The 14,504-nt window shown below is 37.9% G+C and overlaps 1 protein-coding gene across 1 annotated transcript in view; it reads left to right on the forward strand.

Annotated features, from left to right (window-relative positions):
• The window catches only part of DST (dystonin), a gene marked incomplete at both ends in the record, with an annotated part of 299,020 nt that overhangs the window by 170,276 nt on the left and 114,240 nt on the right, over positions 1 to 14,504 (forward strand). The window contains 4 exons of the mRNA XM_080615920.1: positions 548 to 631; positions 718 to 825; positions 1,454 to 1,552; positions 12,149 to 12,283. Coding sequence (XP_080472046.1) covers positions 548 to 631; positions 718 to 825; positions 1,454 to 1,552; positions 12,149 to 12,283 — 426 coding nt within the window. The remainder of the gene's footprint in view (positions 1 to 547; positions 632 to 717; positions 826 to 1,453; positions 1,553 to 12,148; positions 12,284 to 14,504) is intronic.

Raw genomic sequence — 14,504 nt, forward strand, 5'->3', positions numbered from 1 at the left:
TAAGAATTCTAAGTCATTGCCAGCTTTTATGTTTTCATATTTATAATGCAGATAGTGTCATGTATATGTCTCTCACTGACTACTACTGCCTTTTTATAGATGAGATTGTTTCGATCCTGAAATCTGTGAGAAGAGTAAAACCTTGCAGTAACTAAAATTCTGGACTCTACTTATCACATAATTTTTTATTCAATACTGCTCTTGGTATTTATGGTTGTAGAAATATTTTCATGGAAGCAGAGCTAAACTCAGTGACTATCTCCTGCAAGAAGGAAATGCAGCTTAAATAAGAGACAGAATAACAAATTATATGCATTTAATGGTATATTCCTGATTTAATTTTAAATTCTCTCACCAGCAATTAAACCTGGCAGGTTTTTTCACTGCTTCTGTACTGTAAGCCTGACAAAGCCCCAGACATAGGTTTCACTGTATGTACACACATGGAAATGAGCATATTATGTAAATTTTATGATGGCAGATAAAATAGAAATGCTAATAATAATAGTAATAACTCTTTCAGATGATGTGGATTCATATTTTACAGATGCTGGTTTCTGAGATTGAAATGAAACAAAGCAAAATAGATGAATGTCAGAAATATTCAGAACAATACTCAGCTGCTGTGAAGGTAATAAATAAAGTCAGAATCCTTTTTTTTTAAGTGTCAGTAGCATGTAGAATGCCAATAATTTTGCTTGTTTTCTCTTTTTGCAGGACTATGAGTTGCAGACTATGACCTACAGAGCTATGGTTGACTCCCAACAAAAATCTCCAGTAAAACGCAGAAGAATGCAAAGCTCATCAGATGTCATTATTCAAGAGGTAAGTGGATTTCTTATTACAGGAAAATGTGTGGGGGTTTTGAGTCTTTGCTTAAAACAAAATAAACACAAGAATGAGATTTAGAATTTATGAGAGATTAAATAGGGTAGCCCAAGCAGATTATTTTTTTCTCTATGGGTATGTGATGCGATAAATATTCTAATGGTCATTATGCAGTACCTGGATAATGAGACAGTATATTGCTGTTGAATTATAAAAAAACTATATGAGAAATGTACCTCAGTAAAAGTGTTTAGAACTATACCTGAGCTGGATCTTGATGAAGATGAATCTGTCTCCCTGCTAGCTGTTAGAGAGAGGAATAGTGACCAGCACTGTTTGGCCTCCTTACACCCTGTTCTTACAGGAAGGGAAAAATCAAGTGACTGTGGAGTCAAAACATTGTTTTCTGTTTCTTCTCCTTATGGCTACCCTCATAGATTCTTAGGATTTACTTATGCAAGTGCACCCTGTTGATTGCATTCGGCTTTGGAATCAAGAGTAGGACTTTGGATTCCACAGTCATGATTTTGGAATCAAAATCGGGATGGGTTCTAGAGTAGTGTTTATCACTTTGAAGTATAATGTGTTTCCTTCTGTCTCTCCCCACCTCTTTGTTTCTCTACAGTTCATGGATTTAAGGACTCGTTACACTGCCTTAGTGACCTTGATGACACAGTACATTAAGTTTGCAGGTGACTCTTTGAAAAGACTGGAAGAGGAAGAGGTAGGTCATCCCCTGGCAGCCAGCTAAGCAAAAATAACAGCCAGGCATACGAAGAGAAATACACCTGTGTTGGAATTACTCGCAAAGTTAGCAGCAGATATGAAAGAGTAGAATTCCTAATACGGGAGGATAGGAGTGTTAAATTATGCCGTTAACATTCAGATAAGCAAATCCTAAACCATCCATGAATTTTACCAGTTCTTCCAGCTAGAAGGGTCAGATGATTCACTAAATTCTGATGGAGATGTAGTTGCATATAGTACATTTTAATACTTAGATATTTTAGGGCTTGATCTTTTGAATAAATGCTGACATTAAGATGAGGGCAACCTTAGTGTGTATGCACTGTTTATATCCTATGCAGGTCTTAATACTCCATAGTATGCATTCTGGTCCACTTAACAACATAAAAGAAAGTTCTTTAAACATGGAGGTGTGATGCCCTCTGAACTATTTTCTGAAGTTTCTTTGACATGTTTATATATTTTCTTCATTCTACCTTTCTTTTGTATTGATTCCTTGGGATCAGACAGCTGACCCTAGGAATCCCTTATTTAAGCTTAAGGTAGAATCTTATTAACAAGAATAGGTTACTGAAATCGAGCAGAAAAATCACTTAAAATATGCGCTTGCTGCAGAGTCAACCTTCCAAATAGTTGAGAAGGAAATACTTTTAAAATCTTCACTTTCTCTTGAAATGTTTCTCTCAAAAAAAATTTGTGTAGTCATTCTTTAAACAAATCAGAAAATGAGTAGTCCTTTTCAGAGGAGGAATGATACATTTTTTCTTCCGGGATGACCTCTGAAGTCTGTAATTGTTCCAAGATTTTTCTTCCACACCAGTCTTTCTTCTTAACTCTCAGTAATAGCATTAACAATGCACAGAATAAGGAAAAAATAAGATGGTTTCCATGATCTCTCAGTTTATTCCATGTGCTGTCATGCTCGGAGCTTACCAGAGGAGTGAACTCCAGCCACCTGTGAAGTCAGCTGAAGTCTTTCAACATTTGGGATGTAGTGAAGCTGTTGAATTTGGAGAGGAAAATGCATCTAATGAAAGCATGATGGATGTGGAATATTTGCAAAAAGATAACTCTTCCAGTATACCTGAACACACAGAAAATAAATCGGAAATGGACAGAAGAAAATTAGATGCAAATAGATATGATGCAGTCATAACTGATAGAACATCAAAGCAAGTTTTAACTTCCAGTGGTCAAGAAAGTAGCATTAGTGGCAATAGTGAATATAAGCTGCATACAGAGCAAGAGAATTTAATGGGGTTTAGTAATCAAATCAAAGAAGAAAATTATATAAAAGGTTATTTTGTTTCAGCTGAGATTTGTGTGAGTAGCAATTCTGGTGAAATGTTAAATGAGAAAATTCTCATTGGAGAGAGACACGAAACAGAGGGAGTATCAAAGTCGCCTGAAGTGGTAATGATACACAAAACCACAGGAAAAAAATTTTCAGGAAAGGCAGGGAGTGGCGTTTTGACAAAGGAAGAGTGTGAGATGCAATCAGAAACTAACTTTGAGCTAACAGTGATGAAAGGTAAAGTTACTTCAAAAACTGGAAAGCATGTCCTGGACAAGCACCAAGATCTTTTACCAAGAATTAATTTTGAAAGTCAACATAAAGAACATTGCTTTACAGGAAGTAATAGTCGTAATACTTTAAACTCTGAAGACGGAGAGTTTCAAGTGTGTGGTGAAAGAGGTGACTCAGGTGTAAGGGATGCAATACCTTTAGAGAAAGTTACATCCTCTTTCAGAGAGCTGGCAGCGTGCAAGAGGAGTGAAAAAACCAAGTTAAATTTGCAATTGATGAGCAATGCAGGCGTTTCTGGTGGTGGTATTGAAAGGAATACAAACAAACTGCACAGAGCATCTCTGGGTAAAAGTTACTTCATAGCAGAAAACAAAATCCTGCAAAAATCAAATTTAAATCCAAATGGAGCCAAGAGTACAATACAAGAAATTTTGCTTGTTTCTTCAGGAAATACTTTGGAGAATCGGTATGCAGCAAAAGTCTCTGAGTCATATCAGTTAGATTTTGAAGTATCACCGGTGCAGGATGATTTAAGCTTAGGGACAGAATTGTTAGGAAGTGCTGGTGATTTAAATACAAATACAGCCCTCTCAGAAATAATTTCTAAAGGAGAGGATTATTTTCCATTATCAGAACATGGATTAGCAAAAAAGCTTTTGAGTCACAATGAGAAAGGAAATGAGAAGAAGATATCACAGTGTAACATTTATGGTTTAGACAACATCAGTATAAGTGGGAATAAGCTGAGTAGAGAACACAGGTTAGAACAGATTCAGAAATATAAAGATTTATCGCTAGTTGCAGAAAGGGACAATAGAGGTAAGGGCCCTAGCACAAAGGGACCTGGGAAAAACACTGAAGTCCAGAAAATATCCTGTGGAAAAGCAGGGAAAAAAGCCTCACTTGAAAAAAAAGAAAAGCGAAATAAAAGAGACAGTGACAATGAAGAGAAAAGGAGCACAACTTATATTAAGGTACCAGAGTTTTTGCGCAATGCAAATGAAACCATTAATTTAACAATGATTCTAAACCAACACAAATCAACATCTGAATCTGATAATATGTCAAGGTCAAGTGATTTAAAATTGATTGGACAGAATTTAAACAATGAATATACAAATGATATCTTAATTACTATGCATTTTGTGATCCTTAAATTTTTTAAGTTCTTATGAATTCTTTTTGTTTATTTTGTATTTCTATTTAATTACCATCTTTTCTCCACTCAGCTGATTCTCAGCCATGTTCATTAGAGATAATGAAAGCTAACAAGATATAGGTTTTGACTGTATCTTTATTTTAGTTCTTGATTTTCAAGCATAATGCATGAAATTTTGTATGTATGGGAGCATAAAGAAGATTTATAAGAAACCAATTTAAATGCTTTGTATTTGTTGGGGTCTGTTCAAAATTCTGACATGGAAATACAGAGAGGAACTGAAGAAGCTGCCTTTGCATTAGCCTTTTAGGAAATGTTTTGTGTGTTATATGAAAAATAAGTAAATACGGTAAAATTTGAACTAACCCAACATTTTGTTTATGTGAAAACATTGCTATAATTACTCTTCATGTCATGTTTGTATGATTATAGGAACATAAGTGTATTCTTAGCTCATGTTAGCTCACATTTGGTAACTAGCGCTGTAACAGTGCTAATGAAGACGAGGTATGTATAATGTCAACTGTATTATTACTGGTGAATACACATCTTGTATGAGTTTCCCTTGATCTGCCAGCATATGGAGAATACTGGCTGACTGGTTTTCCCAAGGATTTTCCAAATTACCATGTTTATACTTCTAACTGTGTCTACACTGCAGAGTAACTGTGCTCCTACCAGTCCCCCATCTGAGGCAGTGGAGGCACTGGGACTGTGGAGCACGCTACAAAGCATAGGTGTACTGCGGTTTAAATACTTCTGTTTCTGGAGCTGCTGCGTCTTGGCTGTAGCTCTCTCTATTGCTTTGCTTCTTGGATGGGTTTTCCAAACTTCTCTTGTGTGATTTTTGCTTGCAAGCATAAACTCCTCCTAATTCCTGCTGAACTGATGCAGAAATGGTAGGCCACTTTTGCTTTGGGAATTCTTGTGCATAGTGTTTGGTTCAGTGTTTGCTCTACCTATTTGTTTGGAGACAAAAGCATATGCAAGCTGTTGTTTGATGCTGCTTACCGCTAGGAGGCACCTGACTGCAGTGAAAGGCTTGAGGACTTCCTCGCTTTGTGGATCTTTGTGATGGGTTTCATATTTGGCTAGTGGTAACTTCCTGAAGCCTGATGGTGGTGGGAACTGCTCATCCTACTTTCTGGATGTACTGTATATATACGAGTAAGTATTTTCCATTCTGCTTTTCAAAGAGCCTGGCATCTCGTCTGCTGTATTACAAAAAGTGTATATCAATGTATCTCATTCTTCCACAGATTTTAAAGAATAAGGAAGCGTCAGTGCGTGAGGCATACTCAGATCTAAAGGCACAGCAAAATAGCACAATTGATGAGAACAGAAGACTCGTGGGAAAGGTAAAAAACCTTGAGCAGATGTTGGAGGATGTGAAGAAACAGAAAATCCAAGTGGAAAAAGAGCTCCCTAAAGTTAAGGAAGCCGCAGAAAAAGAGCGGAAGAAGCAGCAACAGGACATGAAAGAGATCTGTCTTCAGAAGACCAAGGCTGAGCAAGAAGCAAAGCAGTGTCGTAGGGATCTAGAGAACATTGAGAAAGAGAAAGCAGATGCAGAGGAGGAGTTGGAGCGTGTAAGGCAGCTTGTTTTGCAGGCAGAGACTCAAAGAAGTATACTGGAAGAAAACCTTCGTGCTTTTCGAAATCAAATAGAAGAAGGCATCTTTACCAGAAGAAACCTTGAAGAGCATCTAAGAAGAAAAGATACTAATCTTCATGATTTAGAGCAACAAAAAAGAAACTTAATGGAGGAGTTGGAGAAAAAAACAGAAGGAGAGGAGAAACTTATGAAACTGATAAAGCAAATGGAACAAGACCTTGAATTTAAAGGGAGCCTATTAGAAATAAAGCTGCAAGAGAAAGAGAAAACTGAAGCCAGAGGGAAAGTTGTTGAAGGCAGGTACTCTGTAACTAGAGAAACTTCTCTGCCAACTTTGGCAGCTGGGCAAGGCAGCCAGTGTAGAGCTAATTCTGGAGTTGCAAGTTTCCAGAAGAAGCAAGAAGCCAGAAAGGTAGAAGAGCTTAGACAAAAGATAGATGAACTAATCCTTGCTAACAGAAAAGCTGATAAAACTATTAAAGACCTGAAATATGAGCTGAATGAAATTGAGCTTCAGAAATCATCAACAGAAGAAAAGTCTCGGTTATTAAAAGAAAAACTAGACAAAGTCAATAGTGAACTTAAATGCCTAAAAATTAAGTTAGAGGAAAAAGACCAAATAGAGCAGGGATATTTGCAGCGACTGAAAGAACTGGACAAGCAGCTACATAGAACCGCAGATAAAGCTGAAGAGGTGATGCAAGAAGCTGTAGATCTCAAGAAAATTAAGATAAACTATGAGGAGGAGCTGAAATCTGTTCAGCAAGAAAAGGCGCAATTAAAAAGAGAAGTGGAGGAACTAACTAGATCAAAGACAAAAAGTGAAATCACTATCAAACATTTAAATTCACAAATCAGTTCTCTTCAAAAAGAGAAGCTGGCAGCTGAGCACAAAACACAGTCATGCAAAGGAGAAGCAAATAATCTTCAAGACCAGTATGAGAAAATTCAAGAACAATTGCTTCAAAAAACGAAAGTAGAGAAAGAAAACCAGCAGGAAATTCAGATGCTGAAGAATGAATTAGCCAAAAGTAGTCATGTGTCAGAAACATTGAAACGAAATATAGAAGACCTTAATAAATGGAATACTGACACAAAACTACTAATGAAGCAAATTCAGTCTGAATCGGAGAGGGTGACTTTGGAAAAACAAAGTATTCAAAGGAAAAATGATGCATTAAAATCCTTAGCAGATGGTTTCAAAGAACAACTGCATGCAACAAATGAACAGTTGCACAAGCAAACAATAATTGAGCAAGAATTCATATGTAAAATAAAAAGCCTAGAAGTTGATCTAGCAAAAGCAAAAGATTTGGCTAATGAATATAAACAAAAATGTGATAAACAAAGTGCTTCCACCCTAACCACTGACCGGGAAGTTAAAAATCTAAATGCACAAATAAATGCTCTAACTATGGACAAGAGAATGAGTGAGCAGAAGATACAACTACAACAAGCTCATATACAAGAGCTAAGTAGTAAATTAAAAAAATTACAGGATGAACTCCATCAAAAGACCCTGGATGAACAAATGGCACGCAAGAAGATGATTCTGTTTCAGGAAGAATCCATTAAATTTAAACACTCTGCAGAGGAATTTAGGAAGAAAGTTGAAAAATTACTGGAATCCCATAGCATCACAGAAAAGGACATTTCTGACATAAAGCTAGAATGTGTTGCTCTTCAGCAGGAAAAGCATGTGGCTGAGGAAAACATCATGCTGTACAAGGTACAGATGGAAGAGCTGCAAGAAAGGCTTAAAAAATGTCAGGAACAGCTACAGCAAGGGAAGCAGGCTGAAATGGACTATCACCAGAAGTGCAGGAGACTTGAGGAAGAACTGGAAGCACAGAAGTGCACAGTTGAGAGCTTGAAACACAAAATGGATCTGCAGCTCAGGGAGAGCGAACACAGGTTTCTTTTGTTTCAGGATGAAGTTCAGCAAAATAATAAACTCCAAGATTGTGGATTTAAATTTAGCTGTGAGAGAAGAGGGAATGATTTCAATTACCTGAGTGACACCACGGCTCGAGAATTTGAGCAGCTTCCTCCACATTCAAAACCTAGCTCACCTTTGTTAAGACGGAGAGATCAGGTTTTAAATCAAAAGCAGGAGAGAGCAGGTTTTAAATCTGATCAGATAGAAGGAAATTCATTGTACGTGAATGCTGATGATACGATACCGAGAGAGATGCAGTTCCATGTGTCAAGGATTAACCAATCAGGAGAAGAAAATTCAAGCCCACAATTTACAGAGTTTATTTCTCAAACAAGTACACAGTTTGAGATAACTTTTGATAAAGGAAGCCAAATCTCTGGAACATCTGAATGGGATACATTGAGGAACAGGAACCTACACAGTTCCAGGCAAACTGTTAGACATGGAGAAGACATGAAACATGAATTAGGAGTGGTAAAACTGCATCCCTTGGAGGTACACACTACATTTTGTGAGGGTTTGCCTTTCTAGTGCTGGTTTTTACTAGTCTGTTTGTTTGGTTTTAGTTATACTTTATTAGTATTCTGTATTCTCTCTAATGCTTCTTATGTTCTTGCCTTGGTGAAGGGAGCCCCTTCATCCTTCCATGACACAAAACCCTTTTTATTAGACATTTGTAGCAGGTTTGTTAATATCTAAGAAACACATTATTTTCAAAGTTTGTGTTGGAGATAGGAATTCACATACACCATGTATCATTTTTGTCTAAATAAGCTTTGATTAACAGCGTGAAGTTCATATAGTAACAAACAACAGTTGTTGCTTAGTCTAGTCATATTCCTGTTATGGAATAAGTATTTGAAATAGCAAATGCACTTTAAAAATCTTGCTATCTATATTTCTCTGCTCTCCAATGCTAGTAGCAATTCTCCTTCCTGATTTACATTTAGATTCTCCCTTTTGTTTCTCTGGTGGTGGATTTAGGAGTTTATTATGTACTGCATAGTTCTGCAGATTCTCACTGTGTCAAAAAATTCCTATTTACAGATAGTGAAGAACAAGCAGTATGACATGCATGTTGAAGTCACAACATTAAACCAAGAAAATGACAAGACTTTTGGTACTGAAGAGAGAGTGCTTGAGGGATACAAAACATCCGAAGGGTTTAGGAAAGAAGACTTTGCAAAGATGAGCTCTTTCTTAGGGGGAGAGAGTTTGAAAACAGATGATGATGCTACTCAGTTGGAGTATTTCACAGAAGAATATGATAATATTAAATTTCAAGGTCTCCGGCATGATGTCACTGCCAGACAGTTGGCTGAAGTTAAACTTTTAGACAGGCTCACAGTTGAGCAGCTTCTTTCAGGGCAGAAAACTATTGATGAGGTTCAGAAAAGTCTTGAAAAATTTTTAACTAAACCTACAGCTATAGCTGGGCTGTACCTTGAATCCAGCAAAGAGATACTTTCTTTTGCTGCAGCAGCAAAAAGAAGAATCATAGGAAAAGCATTGACATTAGCATTATTAGAGGCCCAAGCAGCTACTGGTTTTATCATTGATCCCACAACAGGTCAGAAGTTCTCTGTTGATGATTCGATTGTTAGAGGGCTTGCAGATACTGAATTCAAGAGTAGACTGCATGAGGCAGAGAAAGCTGTTTTGGGCTACTGCTGTTCTGGGAAAGTGATGTCTGTGTATCAGGCTATGGAAGCTCGACTCTTAGAAAGACAAAAAGGCAAAAATATCCTTGAGGCTCAGATTGCAAGTGGGGGGGTCATTGATCCTGTCAGAAGTGTCCGTGTACTGCCAGAAACCGCAGTGCAGCTTGGCTTGCTAAATAACACAACTTTAAAATTTCTTCATGAACCTTCTAGTAATGCAAAATGTTTTCACAATCCAAACAACAGGAAAGCGATGTACTACTGTGACCTCCTGAAAATGTGTGTGTTCAGTGTAAGCAGTAAATGCTTTCTGCTTCCAGTTGGTGAAAGGAAAATAAGCAGCCCGTCAGCAGAGAAAAGTCACAAAATTTCTGTAGTAGATGTTGAAACAGGAGCTGAAATGACTTCATATGAGGCTTATAAAAAAAATTGTGTTGATAAAGCTACTTATCTTGAGCTTTCAAAACAGGAATTTGATTGGAAGGAGTCCACATGTTTTGACTCTGATGGGAATTCTTTTCTTTTGCTTACAGATCTTAAAACTGGTGTACAGTTTAATATCAAGGAGACCTTAAATCAGGGTAGAATTGGCAGAGCATTAGTCAATAAATATAAGGAGGGTTTAATCACAGCTAATGAGTTTGGTGATATTTTAGCTAGCAGTTCACAGCCAAATAAAGATTTAAACAGTCCTGTTGCAGGGTTCTGGCTTTCTGAAACCAATGAAAGAATTCCAGTCTTAAAAGCCTCACGCAAAAACTTGGTAGATAGAGTTACTGCCCTCCGATGTCTTGAAGCTCAGGTTAGTACAGGAGGCATAATTGATCCATTTACTGGGAAAAAGTACAGTGTTTCAGAAGCTTTGCAAAGGGAGTTAATTGATGATGGATGTGCCAAACACATGCAGCAGTGTGAACTGATCTTCACTGGGATCATTCACCCTGTAAAGAACACAGTTATGTCAGCTGTTGAAGCTATGAATTTAAATGCCGTAGACAAAGAATTGGGCATGCGCTGCCTGGAGTATCAGTACTTGACTGGTGGGTTGATAGATCCAAAGTCTCATTCCAGATTAACAATGGAAAATGCAATCAAGAGTGGTATTATTGATGCTGTCACAGCTACAAAGATGAAAGATGAAAAATTGCATGTTAAAGCTTTAACATGCCCCAAAACAAAGAAGAAGGTAACCTACAAAGAAGCTTTAGAGAGAGCTGTTTTTGATTGCCACACTGGGCTGCGATTGTTAGAAGCAGCTCAGCCCATGAAAACAGGAATTTCCAGTCTTTATTATAATTCATAATGGAATAAAGATATTGGTACTCATTTTGGAGCCTGCTTTTAAACCATTCAAGTTATAAAAAGGATCTATGATGGCCTTTATGGAAAATCATAAATGGTGTTTTCTAAAGCAGTCATGACTTACTGTAAAACTAATTAATACAAACCACTAATAAGTATAAACCGCTAAAACTGGGATTGGATATTACTTGTTAGAAAGTTGAGATATATAGATAAACTTAGCAGATTCATAATTTCAAAACGCAGACTATGTGTTCAGTCTTTACCTGAAGGCCTTGTCTGACATGCAGGTAGTGTAAATGAGAAGTTATACTGAGGTGGGTGAAGTTAACATTATTGCAGAATGGGTAGATTTAGGTGAGACAAGAAATCTAATCATTATATTAAAAATGGAAAGGGATTTCTCACTTTGCAAATGATCACAGTGCAGTATTTCTTGTGACCTGACACTTAATTTAATTTTACAAATCAGTTTGCTGACATCATTTATTTTACAAAAGTGGCAGTAAAGCATACAAGGGTTAAATCTGCAGTGCAGTAAATATGTACACAGAAGTAATTTTTCTCACCTTGATATTCCATTAATTTTAGTGGGCTACTTACATCATAAAGTTAAATATCCTAATTTTTTCTCACTTCAAGTAGCTTTTTTATTTAGACTGTTTTCATGCTCTAGCAGGCAAATGAATTACAATTACTTATCAAAGTAAAAAAAATTCATTAAAATAAAATGTCTTTTTATTTCTGATACATGGAAGGGCTTCAGCATGTTTTCCAGGTATTGATGAATTTCAAACTACTAACAGATTGTACTGCTGTAAAAAGAAATGTACTTTCCTATGCAGAAAGAGATTAAATGTCTCAGTATTTTACTTTTACTGTTCTTTTTTCTGTAGACATAAAAACAATGTATTCTTCTTAATTGTAATTTAGTAATACATGGGCATAGACTGCAAAATTCTGATATCCTGTGCTCTCTGTACATATTCACACCTGAGGGTAATGCAAAGGCAGCAATTCAAATATGCTTTATATGCAGATGTTTAGATTTTATCTGCTGTGTAATGGCTGGGAAGCTATACTTTTTCTTAATATCAATCATTTTTAAATGAATGTACATGTGTATGAATAAGCACCATAATCACAATTACAAATCATTTAAGGAATTATTTTGTTTGTGTCTATAATTATGTGGCAGTCATACATCAAAGTGTCATAGTGATGCATGTGGTGATAAATAAAAAGAAATCACTTGATGCTTATGTTATAATATTGCCATTGTGGTAGAATTGTGTTTCTATGGACATTACTGTTAAATATTCCAACAATTTACGTTTACGTGTTTTTTACAATTCATGGTGCTTATCAGAAATCAATGGAAGAAGAAAAGAAGGAACATGTTGAGAAAGCTGGGGATTTACTGAAATGGGTGTCAAACCTCAGCAAGACACTCAGCAAGGAAGAAGGAGAAAAGGCTGAAAAGACAGATTTGCCTAAGCAGCAGGTACACACATGTCTTCTGGTAAAATACCACTTCCTCTTTTTAGGTTTTTGTGTTGATTAAAATAACAAAATACTCCCTGAATACCAAATCACATTCCACATCTTACTGAAGATGTAATTTCACATAGCTGTGAGTGGGGGTTGGGTGCATCTTAGAATAGTTAGGGTTGGAAAGGACCTTAAGATCATCAGGTTCCAATCCCCCTGCCATGGGCAGGGACACCTCACACTAAACCAGGCCACCCAAGGAACTGTCCGACCTGGCCCTGAACACTGCCAGGGATGGAGCATTTACCACTTAGGCAACCTGTTCCAGTGCCTCACCACCCTCACAGTAAAGAACTTCTTCCTTATATCTAACCTGAACTTCTCAACAAACATCAGTGTTTAGGGGCACAAACATGTTACTCAAGAAGAAGCACAAGCTGCTTTTTACAGGCCTGGTGTGTGACACTGCACAATGTCAGTTCCAAACTAGATGCTGCACCCCATAATTCCACTTTTGTTAGAGGGACAGTGCATACTGGTAGCATGGTGCTTTGTGCGTCTTCCCCCTTGTCCTGAAATAGTTCAGTAAATAAGTCTGGTAACTTCTACCCTAGCACCAGGAAGGAGAAAGTTGGCAGGAGGGGTCCGAGGGCCAGGTTTCTCTATTTGCTTTTAAAAAAGTTATTCTGGGGGGTCTCTTACAGGATTGTTAAAATTGCTGTTTTAGGGAATTCAGCAGGTGTTGACTGAGAGCCCTCTCCACTATCACAGTAGTTGACAGGCTGCTGCTGTGGCCCATCTTGACACCTTTGTATTTAACACATACATTGCTGCTGTGTACAGTTGCAACTCTGACCATAGATTTCTATCTGTTAAGTTTCCTATCATTTCTAACAGCTCCCCTGCTAGACTTGTCCCACAGAACAGATTTGTGACACATAAAAAGATTTCAGTAGGTGAAGGTCACTGAGCAGCAGAGGGATGGAGCAGCGTCTTGTCCACATCCCTCACTATAGGGCTGGATGTGTGGTCATGCAAACATTACTTTGGCCCTCCTGGAAGCCTGTTTCTGTTCTTTTATTCTGGTCACACATTCTGGTACTGATTAGAGCCACTGGAGCAGCATGTGCATAAATAAACCTTGTTGTCAGGCAGGTCCTGCAGTCTTAATGGCAGCTGGTCCCATCACATCGTTCATAGGGAACCAGTGCTAGTTCTGTTACTGAGTTTGTTCCTGTATCTGTAGGAGGAAGTAAGCTTGTATTTGAACATGTTGACTGGTAAATCACTAATAGGTAGTGTAGGATTTGCAAAAACATTCGACACTGGTCTTTTTCTGTCCTTGTTAATGACAGCATTGCAAATCTTTGTCAATGTTGGGCCAGTGCTCAACTCCTTAGAGCATCTCAGTTTACCACAGCAGCTATGGGTGGCATCTTCCTTGCCCAGCCTGAGCCCTCAGTGAGTAACCTGGGAGTTATCTGTCTTGGCTTCCTCTGGCCTACAGGAGATGGGTGTTTGCCGAGAGTGTTTCCTTCCTTTGTGAAACAGGCCTGCAAGATAGCAGCACCTTCCAGAGGTGTCTAGTTTTGCATCTCCAGTGACTAGCACAGGTGCTGTGACATGTTTTGTAGAAGCTTGTACATTTTATAGCTAATGATAGTTGAAATACATTTCACTTGGAGGACTGGGGTTGCTGTAGATTGTAATCACAGACTGGGTAAAGCTGGTGCCAGTAACAGCAGGGTTGACACAGCAGCAGCAGTGGCACCAGTTCCTCAGGTGACACATGGCTCCATGTGCTACCTCAGCCTGCTCACATTGTCTTCTAGTGTAGTGCACACTGTGCTTGCTCTCTTGGTTTCTGTCGAAGCAGCACAAGTGATGGGGTTGTGGCTTTCTAGTGATGATTGCAGAGGGAGACTGTTCAAGACAATGTTCAGGCCCTTTGACACAAGGCACATGGGGAAAAAATTAGTTGTGTCCAGACTCAGATGAGCATAGAGCCCAAGAACCTTGCTAGAATTCTCTTGGCAGTAATGGTGAATGTATTTTGGGCTTGCTAATAACTGCAGAAGTTGTAGACTCCCATTTAATAATTTGTCTCTATTCAGCCAAAATTAATACTTTTCTTTGAAGAGACTTTAGACAGTTTCTCAGAAAAGTCAGATTAAATTCTTGCAAGTTCCACTGCCAGAACAAGTGCCTTAGTGGGGATGACACAGAAATAATAG

Source organism: Psittacula echo (genome assembly GCF_963264785.1).
Source record: "Psittacula echo genome assembly, chromosome: 4".
Lineage (NCBI taxonomy): Eukaryota > Metazoa > Chordata > Aves > Psittaciformes > Psittacidae > Psittacula > Psittacula echo.